Source organism: Acanthopagrus latus, chromosome 6 (assembly GCF_904848185.1).
Source record: "Acanthopagrus latus isolate v.2019 chromosome 6, fAcaLat1.1, whole genome shotgun sequence".
NCBI classification, from domain to species: domain Eukaryota; kingdom Metazoa; phylum Chordata; class Actinopteri; order Spariformes; family Sparidae; genus Acanthopagrus; species Acanthopagrus latus.
In genome coordinates, this window is record NC_051044.1 from 10,257,291 (window position 1) to 10,275,614 (window position 18,324).

The 18,324-nt window shown below is 41.8% G+C and overlaps 1 protein-coding gene and 1 long non-coding RNA gene across 2 annotated transcripts in view; one reads left to right on the forward strand and one right to left on the reverse strand.

Annotated features, from left to right (window-relative positions):
- LOC119021913 overlaps window positions 1-18,324 on the forward strand; it is a 255,539-nt gene that overhangs the window by 113,588 nt on the left and 123,627 nt on the right. The gene's annotated exons all lie outside the window — the stretch shown is intronic.
- LOC119021912 (cadherin-22) overlaps window positions 1-18,324 on the reverse strand; it is a 169,059-nt gene that overhangs the window by 52,566 nt on the left and 98,169 nt on the right. Inside the window, exon 4 of the mRNA XM_037102511.1 lies at window positions 15,598-15,892. Within this exon, the coding sequence (XP_036958406.1) occupies window positions 15,598-15,892 (295 nt within the window). The remainder of the gene's footprint in view (window positions 1-15,597; window positions 15,893-18,324) is intronic.

The following is an 18,324-nucleotide window of genomic DNA, read 5'->3' on the forward strand; positions in this document are numbered from 1 at the left end:
TGCACCAGGTAGCTATTTCATCTTCATACACATAATATTCCAAACAAATTTTTTGATGTTTTCCAAATTACCTCCTCGCTACGCCGATGCTCGGAGTTGTTTTGCCTCGTTGGCACGGAAGTTGCGCGCGGAGATGAAAGGAAAACACGGAGTCATAAAAGTCAACATTATAGCTTCAAAGACCGAAATCTACAACAAACAATTACTGGTGATTACTGGCACTTAGGCAGAGAATACAGACGTTTCCACTTGAAGACTCCGAAAAATGTTGTATTTGTGGAGCAAGTCAAGTCATTATTTCCCACTCAGCGTTGTATTTTTGTCAACACTGGCATACACAAGCCTCTGGCGGCGAGTGTGCGGGTGCATCTCGACATTTAGTCACGCCTTTTAGTTAAAGCTCAGCCTAAAGCCTGTGAAACTTTAAGGTTCTTAATTTTTAGGTTAAGAAACAACCATATACTTGCCTCTCAGCATTTTTTATAAATAACTCCACTTACAGGAAAAAAGGAATATTAAAGAGGGAGACATTCCTGGGTGCCATGGGTCCTCAAGGACAAGGAGTCAGTCTTTGTCTCCAGCCCCTTGGCCGATGCTATGGGTAATTACTGACAGCTGGTGTTGTCCACCAAAGGTCATTGCTGTAGCCTTCCTCAGAGCCCTGTCATGCCACTGTCCAGCCACATAATGGCCGTATGCTAATGATGCTAATTAGCGGGAAGTGTCAGAGCACTGTTTGTTTCCTGTCATCCCATGGAGCTCTTAAGGGGGGAGAGAGGGAGGGGGAGGCCAGCGGATTATCATTAAAGCCACCCAGCCATTAAATCCGACAGTTCAGATCACTTTCCTGTCGCCGTCACCTATAGCACTCTTTTGTTCCCCCGCAGTATGCAGATAGGAGCCGGCCGCTCGCATGCTAGCGTGCGACGCAGCACCCCTGCACCTGGACCCGTGATACAAGCGAAACAAATGAGGCCGTGCGATATTGCAGCTATTTTAAACTTTGTGGCAACGTGACAAATTAGCTCAAAGGTAAAAAAAAAAAAAAAAAACTGGTGTGAGAAAGAAGTGATGGCGCGCATGGATGGATCAACCAACGAACGCATCAGTGTTTCTCCAGTATATTCAACGCCCAAGAATCGTGACTCCAGGTGGTGTCAACGATCTTGTGTGGTTTATCAGTTCAATCCAGATGTATTTCAGCTCCCAGTGGACTCAAAGCGGTGCATATTAACTAGGGTGGATTGAGCTTTTGAAACTCTGAGTCGTATCAGTTATTACCTCATCCGAAATATATGCAAAAGTACACATCGGCTTGATCCTCGGAAGATCAAGATATGCTGCATCTCAGTTGGGGGACGAGTGAGATATCATTTCTATCATATTGAAGACATAGGGTGATGTGGTGGTCAGGGATTTTCATTACTGGCACCAGGCAGGGGTCTGTTAATTCTGCCTACCTGGTTGGCCCTACTGCTATGGGTCGAACAAAGCCATTTTCATCCATGGGATTACTCCTCTTATCTTAATTTTCCCCAGGTAACAATCAGTTTGAAGCTCAGCTGTTTCTGGGTACTGGCTGGCAGCAACGTCAGATGGCTTGGAAGAACTATATAAATGCAAATGCTTCTTTATTGTGTTTATATTAAAAAGAGAAGTGAAGCAGTGAGTTTAGTTTGGCACTTGGGTTCTTATTAAAGCTGTAGCTTGCATCAGTGTTTTCGGTGGAAGTCATTACTTACAGTATCTGTTGGCATGGGCGTCTCGCTTAAGCAGATTCTACTTTTGATGGACTTGTGGGGATTCAATAAAAATTATTGACTTTCTTAAATTCAAATGTAATGCATATTGCAGTACGAGGAGAAGTGTGTCTAATGGAGAGAAGCAGCAGATATTCATTAGCTAAAGAGTTGTTTTTCCAGCACCGACTAAAACTTCAATCATAAATTGCTCTCAGATGAGACAGCATGCACTGTAGCAATAATAATTTTAATTACCAAAATATACAGGTTTGTCTCACTTTATCCCCCCTCATGGGCACATTTGTTTGGGCCGAGTTTGTTTGTTTTGGTTATACAACAGAACTTTTCTACATCGTTTTCTTCACATATCCGTGTAATAAAACCACTGATGAAATGGGATGAAACAGTCAATTACACCTTGTCTTATTGCAACAGATTTCTACCCCTGCCAAAGAGGGTAACATTTGTTTATCAGTTGGTTTTATTACACAGTTACACAGAAACTACAGGATTTCCACACAACGTGGATGGAGGCCCAAAACAGACCCCTTTAACCCACTGTGCAGGGTTAGGGTTGGCTTTAGATAAATGGACGGATCCAATACGTTTTCTTGAACATTGCGGTATAGCTCATTTTTCAAATTTCCCAGGGAATGATGCATGGATCTTGATTTAAAAAAAGGGCTTAGGCTTAGGGACTACAGAGTGCCATTCCATTTTTTTCCCCTAAACACTAAAAACGAAATTACTAGTCAAACCTGAGTGGTTTGTGTTTCTTTGCTCCTTGCATTAGTGTAGAAAGCTGTGCCTTAAGTACACCCTGCTATCACTGTGAGGTGCTGAAATCAAACGTCTTGTGAACTTTACAGACACGTTTCCAGGAAGTCTGTGAGTGCTGCGGGCTGTCCAAACCCACAACTCACTCAGTCCACAAGGGGCCTCAAGCTGACTGTTTGCAGACTTTCCAAGAGTTCGCCTGGGGTGCCTCTGGACTTAATTAACCACAATCAAAAAGAACCAAAAGAACTTATTATGATTAAAACGATTACTTTGTTTCTTGAATCATGAAGGCAAGAAATCATATTCAACTACATTAGGGAAAATACATGATCGGCCTCAGTCTGCAAGTCCACAGGGTAGACATTTGGATTCAGCCATCAAGATGACACATTTCTGACAACATCCAATCAGTGGATTTCAAATGTGCAACTGTCAACCATAAGTTTAATAATTCTATAATTCAATCATTTTAAACTAGGTTAAGTTCATCTTTAAACATGTGTATGCTCCATAATTGGGTCAGAGGTCTGAGTCAATTTGTGACACAAATATTTAATCATGCCTCCAGAAACTCTATATTCATTCTGCATTGTGTTACATTGTCCCAAATGTTACACAACTGACTTTTTGTATAAAATGGAGACTATTTCTACAAATTATGTAGAAACAAATTAGAATTCCACTTGTTTCCCTAAAGCATTCATTAGAGCACCACTGTTTTGCAGTGCTTCTCCCAGTGACTTGTCTCAGCATGCAAGAATAGACTGAGTTACAATACCCTCATTGCCATGCAACTGTAATGAGGATATGATTTTGTTATTCATTTAATCCTCTAGCACAGCAAAGTGCCTGGGACATAATTGGGCGTTGTATGGCAGCTATTTATTAAACATTATTTAATGTATTAATATTTCTATAATTGTTTGATTACAAAATGATAACTGCTGTTTAACGCACTTAAAATCCCACCAGGTAGTTGAGCTCAACAGCTAATTAAGTAAAGTAAATAACCTCCGGTTACGATTCATATTGCTAGCTCCGAAGTTATTCCTTTCTATTTATTAGTTTGTTTTACGAGTGGAACGTGTGATACTTTGTGGGAAGAACGCGGGGAACGCATCAGTCATTCCAAAATAATGACACAGTGATACAGTCTTTAAGTGATATATAAATAATATTTAGATGAAACCCGAAGCCATCTGTGGTGAAATGGAGTAAGACGTAGGGTTGCTTTTTGGGTGTGGAGGATTGGGGCGGAGGGCGGGTGACGACGGCTGTGTAGTTAGATTTATGCATGAGTTTGGTTTAATGGTATCAACACAGCCTGTCGGAATGGCTTCCCACACCATTTCAGCACTTGGGGAGAGATGGTTCAATTACTGTGAGGGGAGCTGGAGGAGTGCGCCACGTGTGAGACACTAGACTGACAGCTATTTAAGAGGCAGCCTCGTAAAAGAGATTTGTGCCTATCTCAGCTGGTGCCGTACTGGTGCGAGCTTCAGTGGAGGGGTCTAACGGCTGCAGCGCTGAGCCTCTTTCCCCGCTCCGACCCGCCTTAATCTGCAGGACTGAGTGCTCCCCGCCCGCATTATGGATCATTTAGTAAAGCCATAAAAGCTGAGGTGTTTTCACATGAAAAGTTATTTCTTCACTACTTCTACTGTGATTCATTCCTCTCTCATCCACATAAATGCCCCAGCAGTGGGAGGTGGGGAAAGAGACAGAGAGAGAGAGAGGGGGAGAGAGAACGGAGGGTGAGAGAGAATGAAGTATAAAGGGAAGCAAAATCCGCCATGTCATAAAAGCCAATGGCCTGCTTACATTGATCCTTGTGGAGATCTCTACTAGTCTTTGGGAATATTTTTCATCTCTCCTGATAGAGATTGTGAATCTTATCGTCTTTAACCTTTGAACCTGTGTCTTTCAATTGATTAGATTTGTTATTTGTACAAATACAAGTACAAGCAATGAGAACAAGTTGTGAACTATGGGTGAACAGGAACCTTTCTGTACCTTTAAGGTTCCTAGGTATGAAACTAGCTACTGTGGAACACTACTTGTTTTTGTTTATGTACGTGTTTCCTAGAAAAAAGGGTGGGATAGACATCCGTCCCCAGTCTCCTGTCCGTGCAGCATTGTCGCTCTTTATCCTCTATCACCTGACTTCCTCCTTTGCTAGTGTGACTAGTCTGCTTGGAAAACCCTGGGTCCTGGCATTCATGTGGATCTTATTTTAAAAATCACCAACCAAACACAGTTACAGACCAGTTACCCCCCCACCACCATCACAGCAGGACAAAGCACCCTGCCAAAACACAAAAACTGCTCAGGAATAGTCCAAGTAATGTGACAAAGAGGTCACAGTATCGACCTGGCTGCCAGATTTCCCTGATTTCAATCCAGCATCTCTGGGGTGTACCAGCACAAATTAAATCCAGGGACACCCAACCATGGATCAGACTTGGTTCTCACCCACTGGGGCGTGGACGCAGGACCTCTAGGGATGTCCTGTCGTGTCTGGCACCAGGGTGTTTGTGGCAGATCCTTTTAGTCGTTTGAATTTCAAGGTGGGGCCTCCCTGCATCAGACTTGTTCTGGCACTTCCCACAGATGCTAATTCAGATTGGGATCTGGAGTGTTTGGATGCAAAGTTGACATCTTATGGTCTTTGTCACACTCCTGATCATTCCTAAACAGTTTATGCTCTGTGGCACGGTTCATTGTGCTGCTGGAGGCAGCACTACCATTAGGTAGTGCTGCTGCCAAAAGAGGGTTTACTTGTTTACGCCAGTGTTTAGGTTGTTGGCGTGGACCCAAGTTTTGAAAGCAGAATTATGACTAGCTGATCAATATCATTGATGTGACTGATCGGTGTAAGTGGTAGTTTTTTTTCTAAAAAATTAGGTTTTTCGTTATAAAGCTATGCAGTTATAAAGCTATTAAGTTATAAAGGTGTATTTTGCTGAGAAATCTGTGAGGCCCTGGCAACAGAATCACTTTGAGAAACTGGTATATTGCTTCAACCCTATTTTAGACACAGAGTATTACTTTAACAATATCAACAACAACAATATATCCACAACATCAGAGCTATAGTTTTCAAGAAAATGAGGACTGAGGTGTCCATGCTGCTCTGCATCATTGCATGTCCTCAGTAATGAAAACATGAGAGCCTTAATCAGTTTCACAATTGCAAATCTATCGTGCTGCTGTTGTCACACACGTCTTCCATGCCTCCAACAATGAGTCACGCGATCTCTCTCCGTCCACCCCCCCATCCTTAGCATACACACTGATTCATACACATGGCCACACACTCAGAGATCAGCCAAAATCAATTATGTCAAGCACTGCGGTTGAGCACATAATGGTGGATGTTACTGGTCATATACATAAAGGTAGTTGGCAGAGAGTATTGATTGTAAGTTACTCCTGTCTTGTCGCATTGCTCTCCCCCGTGATCCTGCTGCTCCAAATGTCTCATCTCCTGTTAGCATGACAGGCCCCGGCTGTCCTAATGGTGACTGCAGCAATTTGCAGCCTCCTGGGCAACCTCCCTGGACCACAGCAACAGGAAGGGTGATTATTACTTTAATCCCCCTGTGGAGTTCTCACATTACATACAAAAGAAGCAGGGAATTTATTGCTCATGTTCACAGTGAGTGAGAAAGAGAGCGTGAGAGAGAGAGAGAGAGGTTGGTTCTGAACCACTTCCTCAGTGGTTTATGTTGTTGCATTATACAAAGGCCTCTCGGTTCTTAATTTAAGCTATAATATTTATGTGTGTGCAGGTCAATTGCCAGTCACTAAAGCCCTCGAAACACCAGTTATTGTCTATTGTATGTTATACGTAAGTGCAGATTGATATATAGGGCAATGACCTTGATGAAGACACTTGAGGTGTACATTCTAGCTGGCTTCTCCCATGCTGCTATGTGAGCTTTTATTTCTTGTGGATCTCTGGACCCCACTTCAGGTAACATTCTATCTGCTGGATGTCATTTGCAGCTGCAAATACACCAATACAAATACTGCTGATGATGTGCGGTAGTTGTGATATCCTCAGACGGTGTGCATGATACTTGAAATCAATACAGTTTCAATTAAAACACTCTGGTCCAAAGGCAAACTGCTACAATAAAAGAAAGAAAGAGTCAGAGGCTGACATTTGTTTCAGAGATAACGGCGCAGGATGTTGTCTTGAAACAACATCTCTGGAGAACTGTCGAAGCTAGCTTAACGTTAGACTGTGTCCAACATACAAAGCCAGGATAAATGCCACATCAAGGCTACCATGCTGCTTCTCTGGACTGTGTTGTTCTTTGTGTTTGGCAATTCTCCACTACATCAGCCTGTGTCATTAGTAGATAATAGCTGAGGATAGTGGTCAGCTTAATGTCTGCTATCAGACTGCCATTTGCCTGCCTGTTGTTCTTTGGACACTGTGCGCTGGCTTGTCAGTCAGTGTTACCTGAGGTTAGAGGCTGCAGCACAGACGTCGTGTCGCGCCACATCTCTGCCACTCAGAGGTCCCGAGGTCCTCTCTAATGGAACCACATCAATCACAGGATTAGCTCCGTGGAAACTTTTCACCCTGTTGTGATTCCACCATCAAGAGCTGCCTCTCCCAGCTGCATTTCCACCCGACTCGCTTGTTGTCACACAGCCTTTGAGTGTTGGGAAAGGATGTCTGCTTCTGTGAGTAAATGGCTTCAAACCCAGCAAACTGTGCTACTTAGTCAGTCAGCTCGCATACAGACGGAAAAAAAACAGATTGGTGGATGTCTTAGTATGCATGTTGTAACACGGTGTAATACTGATTTCAAATTGGAAAAGGCCTGTCTTTGTTACTTCAATATTAGCTGGGCGTGTGGAGCATAAGCATTAGCTCGGGGTGTCACAGTGTCGCTACCAATAATGTCTCTGCAGTATGTGCGCTATATATTGTATCTTAAAGCGCACTCTATCCAGTGCTTAACTGTTGATGATGCAGGGCTACACTATAGTATTGTCGGGCAGCAAACCAGTTTGACTTTGCTTGGGGTTTTTAAATAGATGGGGCCTATGGGTTTTTAAAACTTTTGAGGCCTTGCTCAAAGATACATAAATATTTAAACACTTACGGCTGGGGAGAACCATGGGGAAAAGAGATGGATCTGATTCAAATATTAATGATCAGGCTTTCCAAAAAACATAAACATTAGCGCAACATGTCATGCTAACCACCAATATTACCAAATACAGAAACCACCATGTAAAAGCTGTTGTTCAAGTATAAAATGCATTTATAAGTGCTATGCAGCACAAAAATCGGAGGAAAATATATTTCCAATCTCTAATCTTTAATGTTACAGTCACTAATCACATCGCATTAATATGGATGTCCATTACGTTCTTTAAATAAATATATTATCTAAACCACAAAATGTGCCAATCCATCCGTTTAAGGCAACAAGACACTTCTAATATGTGTTATCATCATTTTACAAATATTTTATTATTTTCAGCTAAGTGTATTTTGGAAACTTCAAAACACCAAATCCCACCTGACTCAATCACTTTTCAAGCATCTGCAAGCTTTGCCGCAAGCAGAAATTCAATATTACTTTGGGAAAAGCTGTGCTTAGAGGAAAAAATAATCCCACTTTGATAAACAAAGATACACAAGGAACGAAAAGGCTAATTTGGAATATAAAACTAAATAATTAGAAATCACCAGTGGATGTGAAACAGCCAAGGAAACCCATAATGAACTAAGAACCAAACAAATAAACTTTGACTAAAGGTTTTATTAATAGGAAAAAACAGACCCAGACCTGAACATTTTAAGCAGTAAAAAATAAAAATAAATAAATAAATGAATGAATAAATAAATAAATAAATAAATAAATAAATAAATAAATAAATAAATAAATAAATGGAAAATATAATTAAATTAATTTAGAGAAGAAAAACAGCAGCTATTAAAGTCAGCAGGGAGACCACACAGTCTCCTTAGGAATTAAGAAATGATTTTCAAAGGATTTAATCCAACTAATATGCAACAAAACGGAGCCCAAATCAAAGAGACATCAGCTCTATTTATCTGCTAAATCTCACCAAAGATTTTTTTTTTTTTTTCTAAAACAGATAACTGCCAGTCTTGAAATGAAAACACCGACACCAGTGTGATATTCCCTAAAAAAACATGATCCAGAAAAATAAATGAAAACAGAGACAATCTGTTCTTCAAATGAACCCCTTGAAGCCAATTCACATGAACTTACAACTAAATAGCAAAACAAGGCCCTGATGGCTTTCACCTGACTCAAACAACTACCTCTTGGGCATTGTCACTCCTCTTTTAGATTGTAAAGCTAACAGCAATTGAGCATGATTGAAGTATGATTGCTGGTAGCTTTACAATCTAAAAGAGGAGCGACAATGCACTGCACAGACCCTGCTTTGACGTCTATTCATAATTCCACTCTACTGAAAGAAGTGACATAGACACACTCATGCTTTATGCAGACGAAATAGTGCTATTTCTACAAAACCATTTCTGGCCATTAAAAGACACGCTAAAGCTAAGATCCATCAGACCACTGTTCACCTTTCGGATGACATATTCCCCTTCTATACATGCTATAAAATGACTCGTAAACCATACACAATAGGGTCTACAGCACCCACATGAACAATTCTTTGTACACACACCAACACAATATGCACAACTAAACATATCGTAGTTACTCTGTCTGCAGTCTCCTTGTTTATAATTGGAGCGAGTTAGATAAAGTGCTCATCACTACTTGCAGCAGGGCTCATAGTTCAGGCTCTGTTCAAAGGTAAATGAAATACATATGCCTGCACATTTAAAGAATCACTAACTGACACATCACATTTTGTTTGTTTAATCTAAAAGTACAAAGTGCCCACCAGGTTGTGGTTTCACTGGAACTATTTGTTAGTTGGGTCATTGTCTTTCTGGAGTTACTGGGTTGCATATGAACCTCACAGTGATGGGAAGGTTCAGAACACTGTTATACTATTGCAGTTGTATGGTTTTAACAAATGACATGTAATGAAGTGCCAATGTCTGGGAATGAAATAAAAATAACTCAACACAGAAGTGCCAAAAACTGCAGTTCCGCTTGAGGCTTGCTCCAAAAGCAATCAACTCCCTCCTTAGACTTCAATATTAGAAAGCCCAACTTAACAGCTGAAATACACACTTTTTCACACAGGCTGGTACAAAAGGCAGTTTTGGTCTCTTTCAACTAATTTCCCCTGTTCTTGGCAACTGTGCGGGAGATGAATGGTTATGAAAGTCACTTATTCAGATTCATACAACCCATCAGAACCCCACCGTGCTTCACCTTTTTTGTCAATTTTTGGATTAGCTGAGTGAGTTTTTTGGAGTCAAACACTACCACTGTGGCAACATCCAGAGCCGCAACACTGACTGTCATAATGGCTCTTTATATAGTCAATGGATATATTGCGCTATTTGATAAGCTTTGAGGGGCTGGTAGGTAGGATTTTACCTTTGGACAGCGCCAGGTTAGCCTTTCCCCCCCTTGCTTCCAGTCTTCATGCCAAGATCATCTATCTCATGCTCTAAATCCATACTGTTCTTGGTCCATACAGAATGTACATATATATATAAACAAACAATTTACTTTAAAGCATGTATCACATATACCACTGTTCTGTTGTGCCTGCTTCTAAGTTGTCTTTTATGTTGTTTTCTTAAAAAGCTAAACTTCCAGCATTTGAGGTTGTAGGTTATGCATTTTGTAACTTTAAGTGGTCTGAGTGAATGTTATTGAGATTTTTATTGTGACCCAGGGCTTTTCGCCAAAGAAGAATTTGAGGTCTTTCGTAATGGAAGGATGGGTGTTTTAAAATGGAGAGACCTGTTCCCCTAGCATTACTTTGCAATTGGGCATGAGGCAACATTAGCTTTTAACATCACAGGTGATCAACATTAATGATGAGTCCATATTTTATTCAGAAAGATACAGGGGACGATGAGCCATAAAAAGAAAGATGACCTGTTGGATTGTGAGTGAACATCCATTAATCAAGCAGACCGATAATACACAGTTTTTGATTTCAGAAAACAATACAGCTTTATCTCTTTTAAGCCCGAGAAAGCATGTAGTAAATTAAAACTTCAAACAGAAGGCAAGTAAAAATGCATCATTCTTCTACCAGACAAAGTGCTTATGTTTTTTTTTTTTTCCACCTATGCATACACACATACATTCAAATGCTGCGCATACACGCAACTTTCTACAGTGCAGCTCACCTGGCGAATGGTTTGGAACAGAAGTTTAAGTCAATTCAAGGCTGTGCAGCTACTCTAAAGCTTGTAGAAATCAGGCTCAGGTCAGATATTCACATTTTGCATCTTTTCATGTGTTTGAACCACAGTGTTCTGTTTCCTGCTGTTAAAGGTACTTCTGTCACAGGCTAATAGTGGTGAACAATTACTGTTGTTTGCTTTGGTTTTTCAAAAGATCACTATTTATGAAGGCTGATCCTCCCGCATCTGCTGGATAAAGATGCAGCAGAAAAGACAAGAAAACAATGAATTAGCAACCACACAAGGGAGGGAGGTAAACAACAGGCAGATGGAGGACTCATCTCGCCGATACATGTATGCGATGTATCTTCTCACACTGATACTTTTGTGTTTCTTTGACAACACAACAGCCGTATCCATCCATTTGATCAATCTGCTGAGCGTGCATGCACTATAGAGAGAGGCAGGGAAACACCATGAACAGGTGGCAAGTCAATCACAGAGTGGATACATGGAGAACAGGCACATTTCAGAGAATTGTTTTGCAAACAGCCTCGGGTCTTTCTGTCTCTGTCCACGGACTGCAGATGTAAATTTGTGTTCAGCTGGCTCTGGTACAGCTGAGAAGCTGTGCACTGTCCCTGTCAAATAGCAAACGAAAACAAAAGTTTGAACTAAAAAAAACAACATCCTGCTAGTTAGTGCACTCCTGTCAGAATGCACTGTTGAGGTAGTTTAGTCACCAATTAAAAAAAAAACAAAGAAACATAAATAACTGCAGCAATCTTGGTTCACTCAGTTTGTAGAGCACCAGTGTGATTTTCATTTTTTTCACTCAAAATGTACCCTCCTTTTGGTGATGATAAGTAAGCCAGAATGCTGACATTTTCCAGTGAAGCTCTCCAACCTCAAGGCCACTCCGGTGTCTCAGTTTGCTTCACCTGAACTGCATTTTTTACAGAGCTTGAATCGACAGAAAATACAGAAACGGAACACCTATTTATTTGGGTTATAATCAATACAGGAAATCCCCGAGCAACCTTTTCTGGCCGGTCTCTTTTCCCAGGATGTCCTCTACCAAGACACTGTATCGAATCAATTTTTTACAGTCTTTATCATCACGAGTCGAGAGGACGTGGCCAGCCTTTCTGCAGAGTGACTCCGTCCGTGTTTCCTCGCCTGCCCTGACATAAAGACATGCGCGCTCCTCAAAGCAACATTCAATCACCCATGCACTGCAAATTTGATTTAAGACTTCAATTTCATTAGCCGCACATTTTCCAGAGGACAACACATGCAGAGCTCAGGCCCTCACACTTCATCATCATCTTTGCCAATCCCGTTTTATTTGCCCCCTCTTCTCTTTAGAGTTAACCAACCCTGAAAAACAAACAGTCTATGTAGATGTTTTTTGCAGATGCTGAAATGACAGACAGACAGACAGCCTTTGCAAAAAGAGGATATTTGCAGGTACAGAGGCTGTAAAGCTGTGACAAAGACGTGCACTGGGAGACATGACAGCGGTGATAAGTAAAAATGAATATGCCTCAGGCAGCTGACTACTGATTACTTTCTTACTATTATGGCCTCACGTTTCCAAGGCAGTTTGCTCTATGGCGGGCTGTAAAACAGCACAGTGAGCATATCACTGGTGTGGCTAATGCTTGCAACCTGCTTCCATCACCGCATAAAACGCAACCCTGCTCCAGATCACAGCAGCTGTGTCGAAACGACATAAAATATACTCATTCTCACCAGCTTCTGAGAATGTAGTGCATTTATTTAAGTGAAGCAACAGAGTCAGGTATGCTTATAACATCTATTTATGTGGTGTTAACTGGTGATTATCTGACAGTGCAGTGCACTGAAGAAATAAAAGAGCTACTCATAGTCGGTAGAAAATTAAAGCAGATTGCGGATGTCTTCGAGACAGCCGAAAAGGAAATATCAAAGGAACAAAAACCTGCAAAATATCAAACCTTTGGAAAAAAACATTTGATTTTACACAAGGAGCCTGGTGTTTCCATAGCTTGAAAAGACTAAAACAACAATACATTTACTCTGTCTGTCAATACTTTCTGACTTACCTTCTCTGTCTACAGCACTCAGCCCCTGGCCCATTTGTAATGATACAAATTGTTCAAGACAGGTACAAAAATAAAAATCTGATTTTGAAGACAGCTTTGCAACAGCTAGTCACTGCAATCTTTATCCGACATCACTCAAACAGGAGTAAACAGTACTTTCCTGGAGGGTTATTTCTAGCTCTTGATTAATGCACATGCAATGCTGTGCGTAATCGCGGCAGCAGAATTGTATCTGTAGTGTAGACCCAAAGTAAACTTCAGTGCCCATGACAGTTCATCGTAAAGAAGAAACAACTTCACGGCTCACCAGTGTGCATGTACCTCTTGTTCTCCCTCCCAAACAGTCAAATGCATCAGCCTGGTCAGTGGCTCTGACCTTCTAAGTTACAGGCTGTAGCTGTAGGTACCCCTCTAGGATCACCTCTTGAAGTGCCAAGCCAGGCTATGAAGAGCCAGAAAAGTCAGCGTGGGGTTGGTTTGATGATTCATACGCTAGACTTTCCTTCCAGAGACCATAATAAGGATCTGTTTGTGACCGAGACTTAAGAGTTATTTATTTTCTAACTTACATTACATAATCGCGTTACTTTGGAGTAAATGACTTGAGCTACGTGCTGATGCCAGTAACACTACATGACCCGAGATGCGTCACATAACAAACGTTATGCAAGTTACGAGACTGAAAATAGTTGTTTAACCCAAAGGATGATCTTTCTGTTGACCTAACCAAACCCCGACCCATATCTTAATATGTGAACTGTTGTCAGCAGGCTTCATTTTAAAAGCCTAACCAGATGTTGCATCATACATATTACAGAGCCCTTCATGTGCATAACTGATACTAGAGGGGTAGGTAGAGCATCATAGTGAGCAGTTTAAGGCCACCGAGCTGCCATAATCAATAAGTTTGAGAGTGAGAATATGTAATAATCAGGTGTAGTTAATTGTAACAGACAATATTTCTTAGTAGGATCAATTCATATCCTTGTTTATCACCTCTCAAGACGAGTGATACGTTTTTTATTCCATCTTTTCAGTCTTCAAACAATCAGTATGCAGTGATATCATGCAGCAACAGCCCCCGAGCTGCGATGTGGCAGTCACACTGGTCTCTCTGTCCGGAGTGATTTTAAACATTTTTTAATTTTTTTTTAGAAGTTATTGTAATTGCGCTTGTGACCTCTTCACCGACATGCCAAAAAAATACTGCTGACCTTCGCAGATGTTCAACAGGAGAACAGCAGAAAAGAAAAGAGGCAGGGACAGGGCAGCAGAATGCTTGACTAAGCAGTAGCTGTTACCTCATTAGGGCCGGTGCTCCACAGTGATGTTTAAAACATGAACCGCACACTCATTTAGCGCGTAATTTGACTGAGGTGTGACAGGGTCGAACAAGGGTGGCGCAGCCAAAGTGGCGGGGTCGCGATCATTAAGATAATATAAACTTACATTAACTAAGCATGGTGTACGTGACGGCAATTCTCTCTCGCCTCCCAGTGTGTGACATCTCTGTGTTATTCCCATTCTCTTATTCTCTCTCCTGTTATTTTTTTTTTATTTGTACTACCTTTCAATTGCTCCATCCCTCCCTCTCTCTCTGCACACACACACACACACACACACACACACACCATTCAGGTTTTTAGAAAGCACTGTAGGCAGAAATGCCATTGGTTTGGATCATGCTGAGGAAGCAGAAATTAATTCCAATCAGGCTTGAACAGGGAAGAGCCATTCCATTTTGCACCACTCCTGGAGTCACTCAAACAAGAAGCACCCCCCACCTCTACTGCTTATGCATGAACACACACACACACACACACACACACACACACACACACACACACACACACACACACACAGTCACACACAACACTCTCAGCACACGTGTTGTTGTGAAATCGCTTAGCAGCCAAACAGAAATTTTTGTTTATTACACATCGACTGTGTCGTTGACATTAATACCATGCTAATGAAGCCCCTGACACCCTCATTCACCTGTCTCTTCCATTTCGCTGAGGATTTTAAGCAGCCGTGAGGCGCCGCTAATACTGTGGCTCACAATAAAAAACATGTTTGTGGAGATTAAAAGCATTGTGTTTTCCGTGTCAAAAGCACGCACGGAAATGCGGTGCACCCTCCGCCATTATCTACTCCTCTGAAGCACCTCTCCTCTTTCTGCCCGCATTCCCACTTTCATCATTTGCTTCATAGCAGTGTGTCAGAACGCAGACACAAAGCTCATCTGGCCGTAATGCAATTCATTTCTCCATTCTCTATATGCCTACGCCGTCGGCTTCATTTTCCGTCTCATTCCTCACTACGGGTCATGGCTCTGACTCAGTCCGTGCGGGGATCCTCCTCAAATGTCCATGTCACCATTCTACTTCTTCCTCATCTACAATGAATTCACTGACTCCACATCTATTTTCATCTAATCTCCTGTCTGCTTTTTCCTATTTCCATCTCCACAATGGGGCAGAATTTTAGCATACCGCTCTTCCTGGCACTTTTCAGCTTCCCCTGAGCCCAGGACAAAGCATTATGTTGCAGACCCTACTTATGCATCATGAAAATAGCTGTAATATAACCAGTAATTCTGTACAGCATCTGCACCTCTGGGCCATCCTGAGCTCAAAGCTTGAAACAACTATCCAGATGGTCCCCATCTCACTGCACTGCATGTTTCCCGCCTTACCTATCGGTGACAGCTCTGCCACACTGCCGATATAGGGACCTTCCAAGAACTTGGGCTCGCTGTCGTTGATGTCCTGGACCTTGATGACGAACTCCGACTCTGGTTCCAGAGGGCCGTTGGAGAGGCGGTCGCGGGCCTGAGCCCGAAGTGTGTAGAAGGCCTTCTCTTCTCGGTCGAGCCTCTCTGTGGCGTGGATGTCTCCCGTTAGCTCATCGATGATGAAGATGGTGCCCGCCCCTTCTCCAGAGATGGTGTACTTAATGTTGCCCTCACCTTCGTCAGAGTCAGTGTGGATCTGTGGATTGATACAAAATAAATGTGAGGACGGGCGTAATAATAATCCGCAACAGTAATTACATTTTGTTTGAAATGTAAATGAATGCTGCTATTATCACTGTTAATTAACATATTTGCCAAGCATTCACTGACAATATAATTAATTTATTCTTCCTATAATATCAGCTCTTACACTATGTATGCTCATAGTGACAAAAGCATTTTAATTTCACTTCCGCCAAGGTTTTTAATCATTATTAGTTGGTTGGTTGGGACATTTGCATGAAAATCTACAAGATATTATCATTATTTAATTCTTGTGTGACGTTACGGCCTTGACAATTATGGTCAGCCCCAGGTTTTAGTAGATTTCTTCATCAATCAGTCATCATCAATCAAACACATATAGCTTAAAAGATGTGTTTGAACAAGTAGCTACAAGATACATGTTATAATACAATTCAATATTATTTTCTATCTTAAAAACGGCTCAGGGATAAAGATAACAGGACATTCATGAAGGTTAATCTAATCAAGTGTTCTATATAAATGAATCATTCAGAGAATGCTTTTACACGCAGCAGATACTGTTATTTATTATGATTAAATTCAAGTACCATTTTTGTTGGAGTGCATTTGAAGGCAGGCTACGAAGTTGGAACCACAAGATGAGTGCTTGAAACCATTTTACACTTTTATTACATTTTGAAGCAGACAACACAAGTGGCAACAATAACTGGGAAGGGTTTAAAAGTCATCAATCATGATCCAGTCGATGACAACAGAGAGATGGGACGCAACAATTTCCCCCTAAAATAAAACCACTCTCTATCACAGGACACGCATTCCACGCTTGGATCACATCAAGAGACCTGCGCTCCATTCACTGATGGATACTGTGAGATGCAGTTGAAAGTGCAGGAAAAAAAAAGCAGCGCCCGGACCTCTGGGTTGAGATTATATCACACATTCTGCAAGGAATATTATTAAGTTTCAACTGCTGTGAAAGCTGAGGGTTTTTTGGTAATTGATAGTTGTCAGAAAATGACATTTGGTCATCAGCCGTGACCAAAAGAAATTAGCACATTTCTTCCACCCATTCCCTTATCTTATTCCCCCAATAGCAATTGCAGCTTAAGGCCCTCTGAGAGTTCCCTGCAGCCCAGCCATCATCGTTGTCAGAGGGAAAAAAAAAAAAAAAAAAGACACCGCACTTCCAGTGATGATTTACACCTTTCCTGCACATATTGCCCTTCACAGGATGTGACGCCCAAACTAGGAGATCAAAGTCATTTCAAAGATTGTTAAAGGTAGAGACATGGAGGTGCCGGGGCTGAAAAGTGAACTTAAAAGAGCCCTTATAAATCAGAGCTATAGTTCCCCCCTAATGTGATTAGAAGACATTCCAGAGGCAGCAATAGGAGCAGCATCGGTCCCCCATCCCAACCTCCCCTTTGGCTCTTTAGCGAGCACTAGACCTGCTCCCTCTCTCTCTCTCTCTCTCTCTCCCTCCCTCGCTTACCTTCCATCTGAAATTATAATTCAGAGCTGTCTATGCAGTGTAACTGTGGTTCAATCTACTGAGCAGACCAGGGGAGAGGGGAAATCGCCCTGGCCTCCCTGGTTAATATTTTATAAAGGCTTAATTAAATACAGGCTTCTATCACCCTCGCGGGGGTTTTCATTAAGTATTTGTCGTAAAACTGCGGAATAATGCAAGCCTGCGCCGTGATATTGCTTCCCTCATCCATTTTCCCCTCCCCTTTTTTTATCTATCTGTTTTCGCCTTTTTCCCACCATTCTGAATCATCCCGAAGACAAATACATCAACGCTCGGAGAGAATATACTGCCGGAACACGTTGGTGGTATCAATATTTCAGTTATAATAAAAGAAGTTTCATTGGTCCAAACTGTGAGGGTTATCCAATAAAAATGTGCATAGTCATGCCCGACTGGATATCACTCTCCCTCTCTCGCTAACCCTCTGACTGTATTTCTAAATTAGATTCTGCAGACAAGAATGTGTGTGAAACGTTGTCACCAAGTATTAATTCAATTGCGCAAATGCTGGCACCATGCACGCCGGCTTCCTACCTACTGTATGTGCATACGCAGCCACACACATACACACCTACCTAGCGTGCATTCTTGCACAGACACAAACACACACACACACACACACACACACACACACACACACACACACACACACACACACACACACACACACACAGTGGGTTCATCATTCTGCTGGGATGATGCTATTTCTCCCCCCTCCGGCTGGATATACCCATCCGTCTGTCAGTCTATCCTTGCCGGAGTGATTCAAGTTGGCAGCTCGAAAAACACACACACTACGCTTAGCTAAGTTGTTCTAACTAAAGGTCAGTGCCAGGACGTCACTCACTTTGCAAAATAACCAGGAGTCCAAGCGTCCCGCTAACAAATTT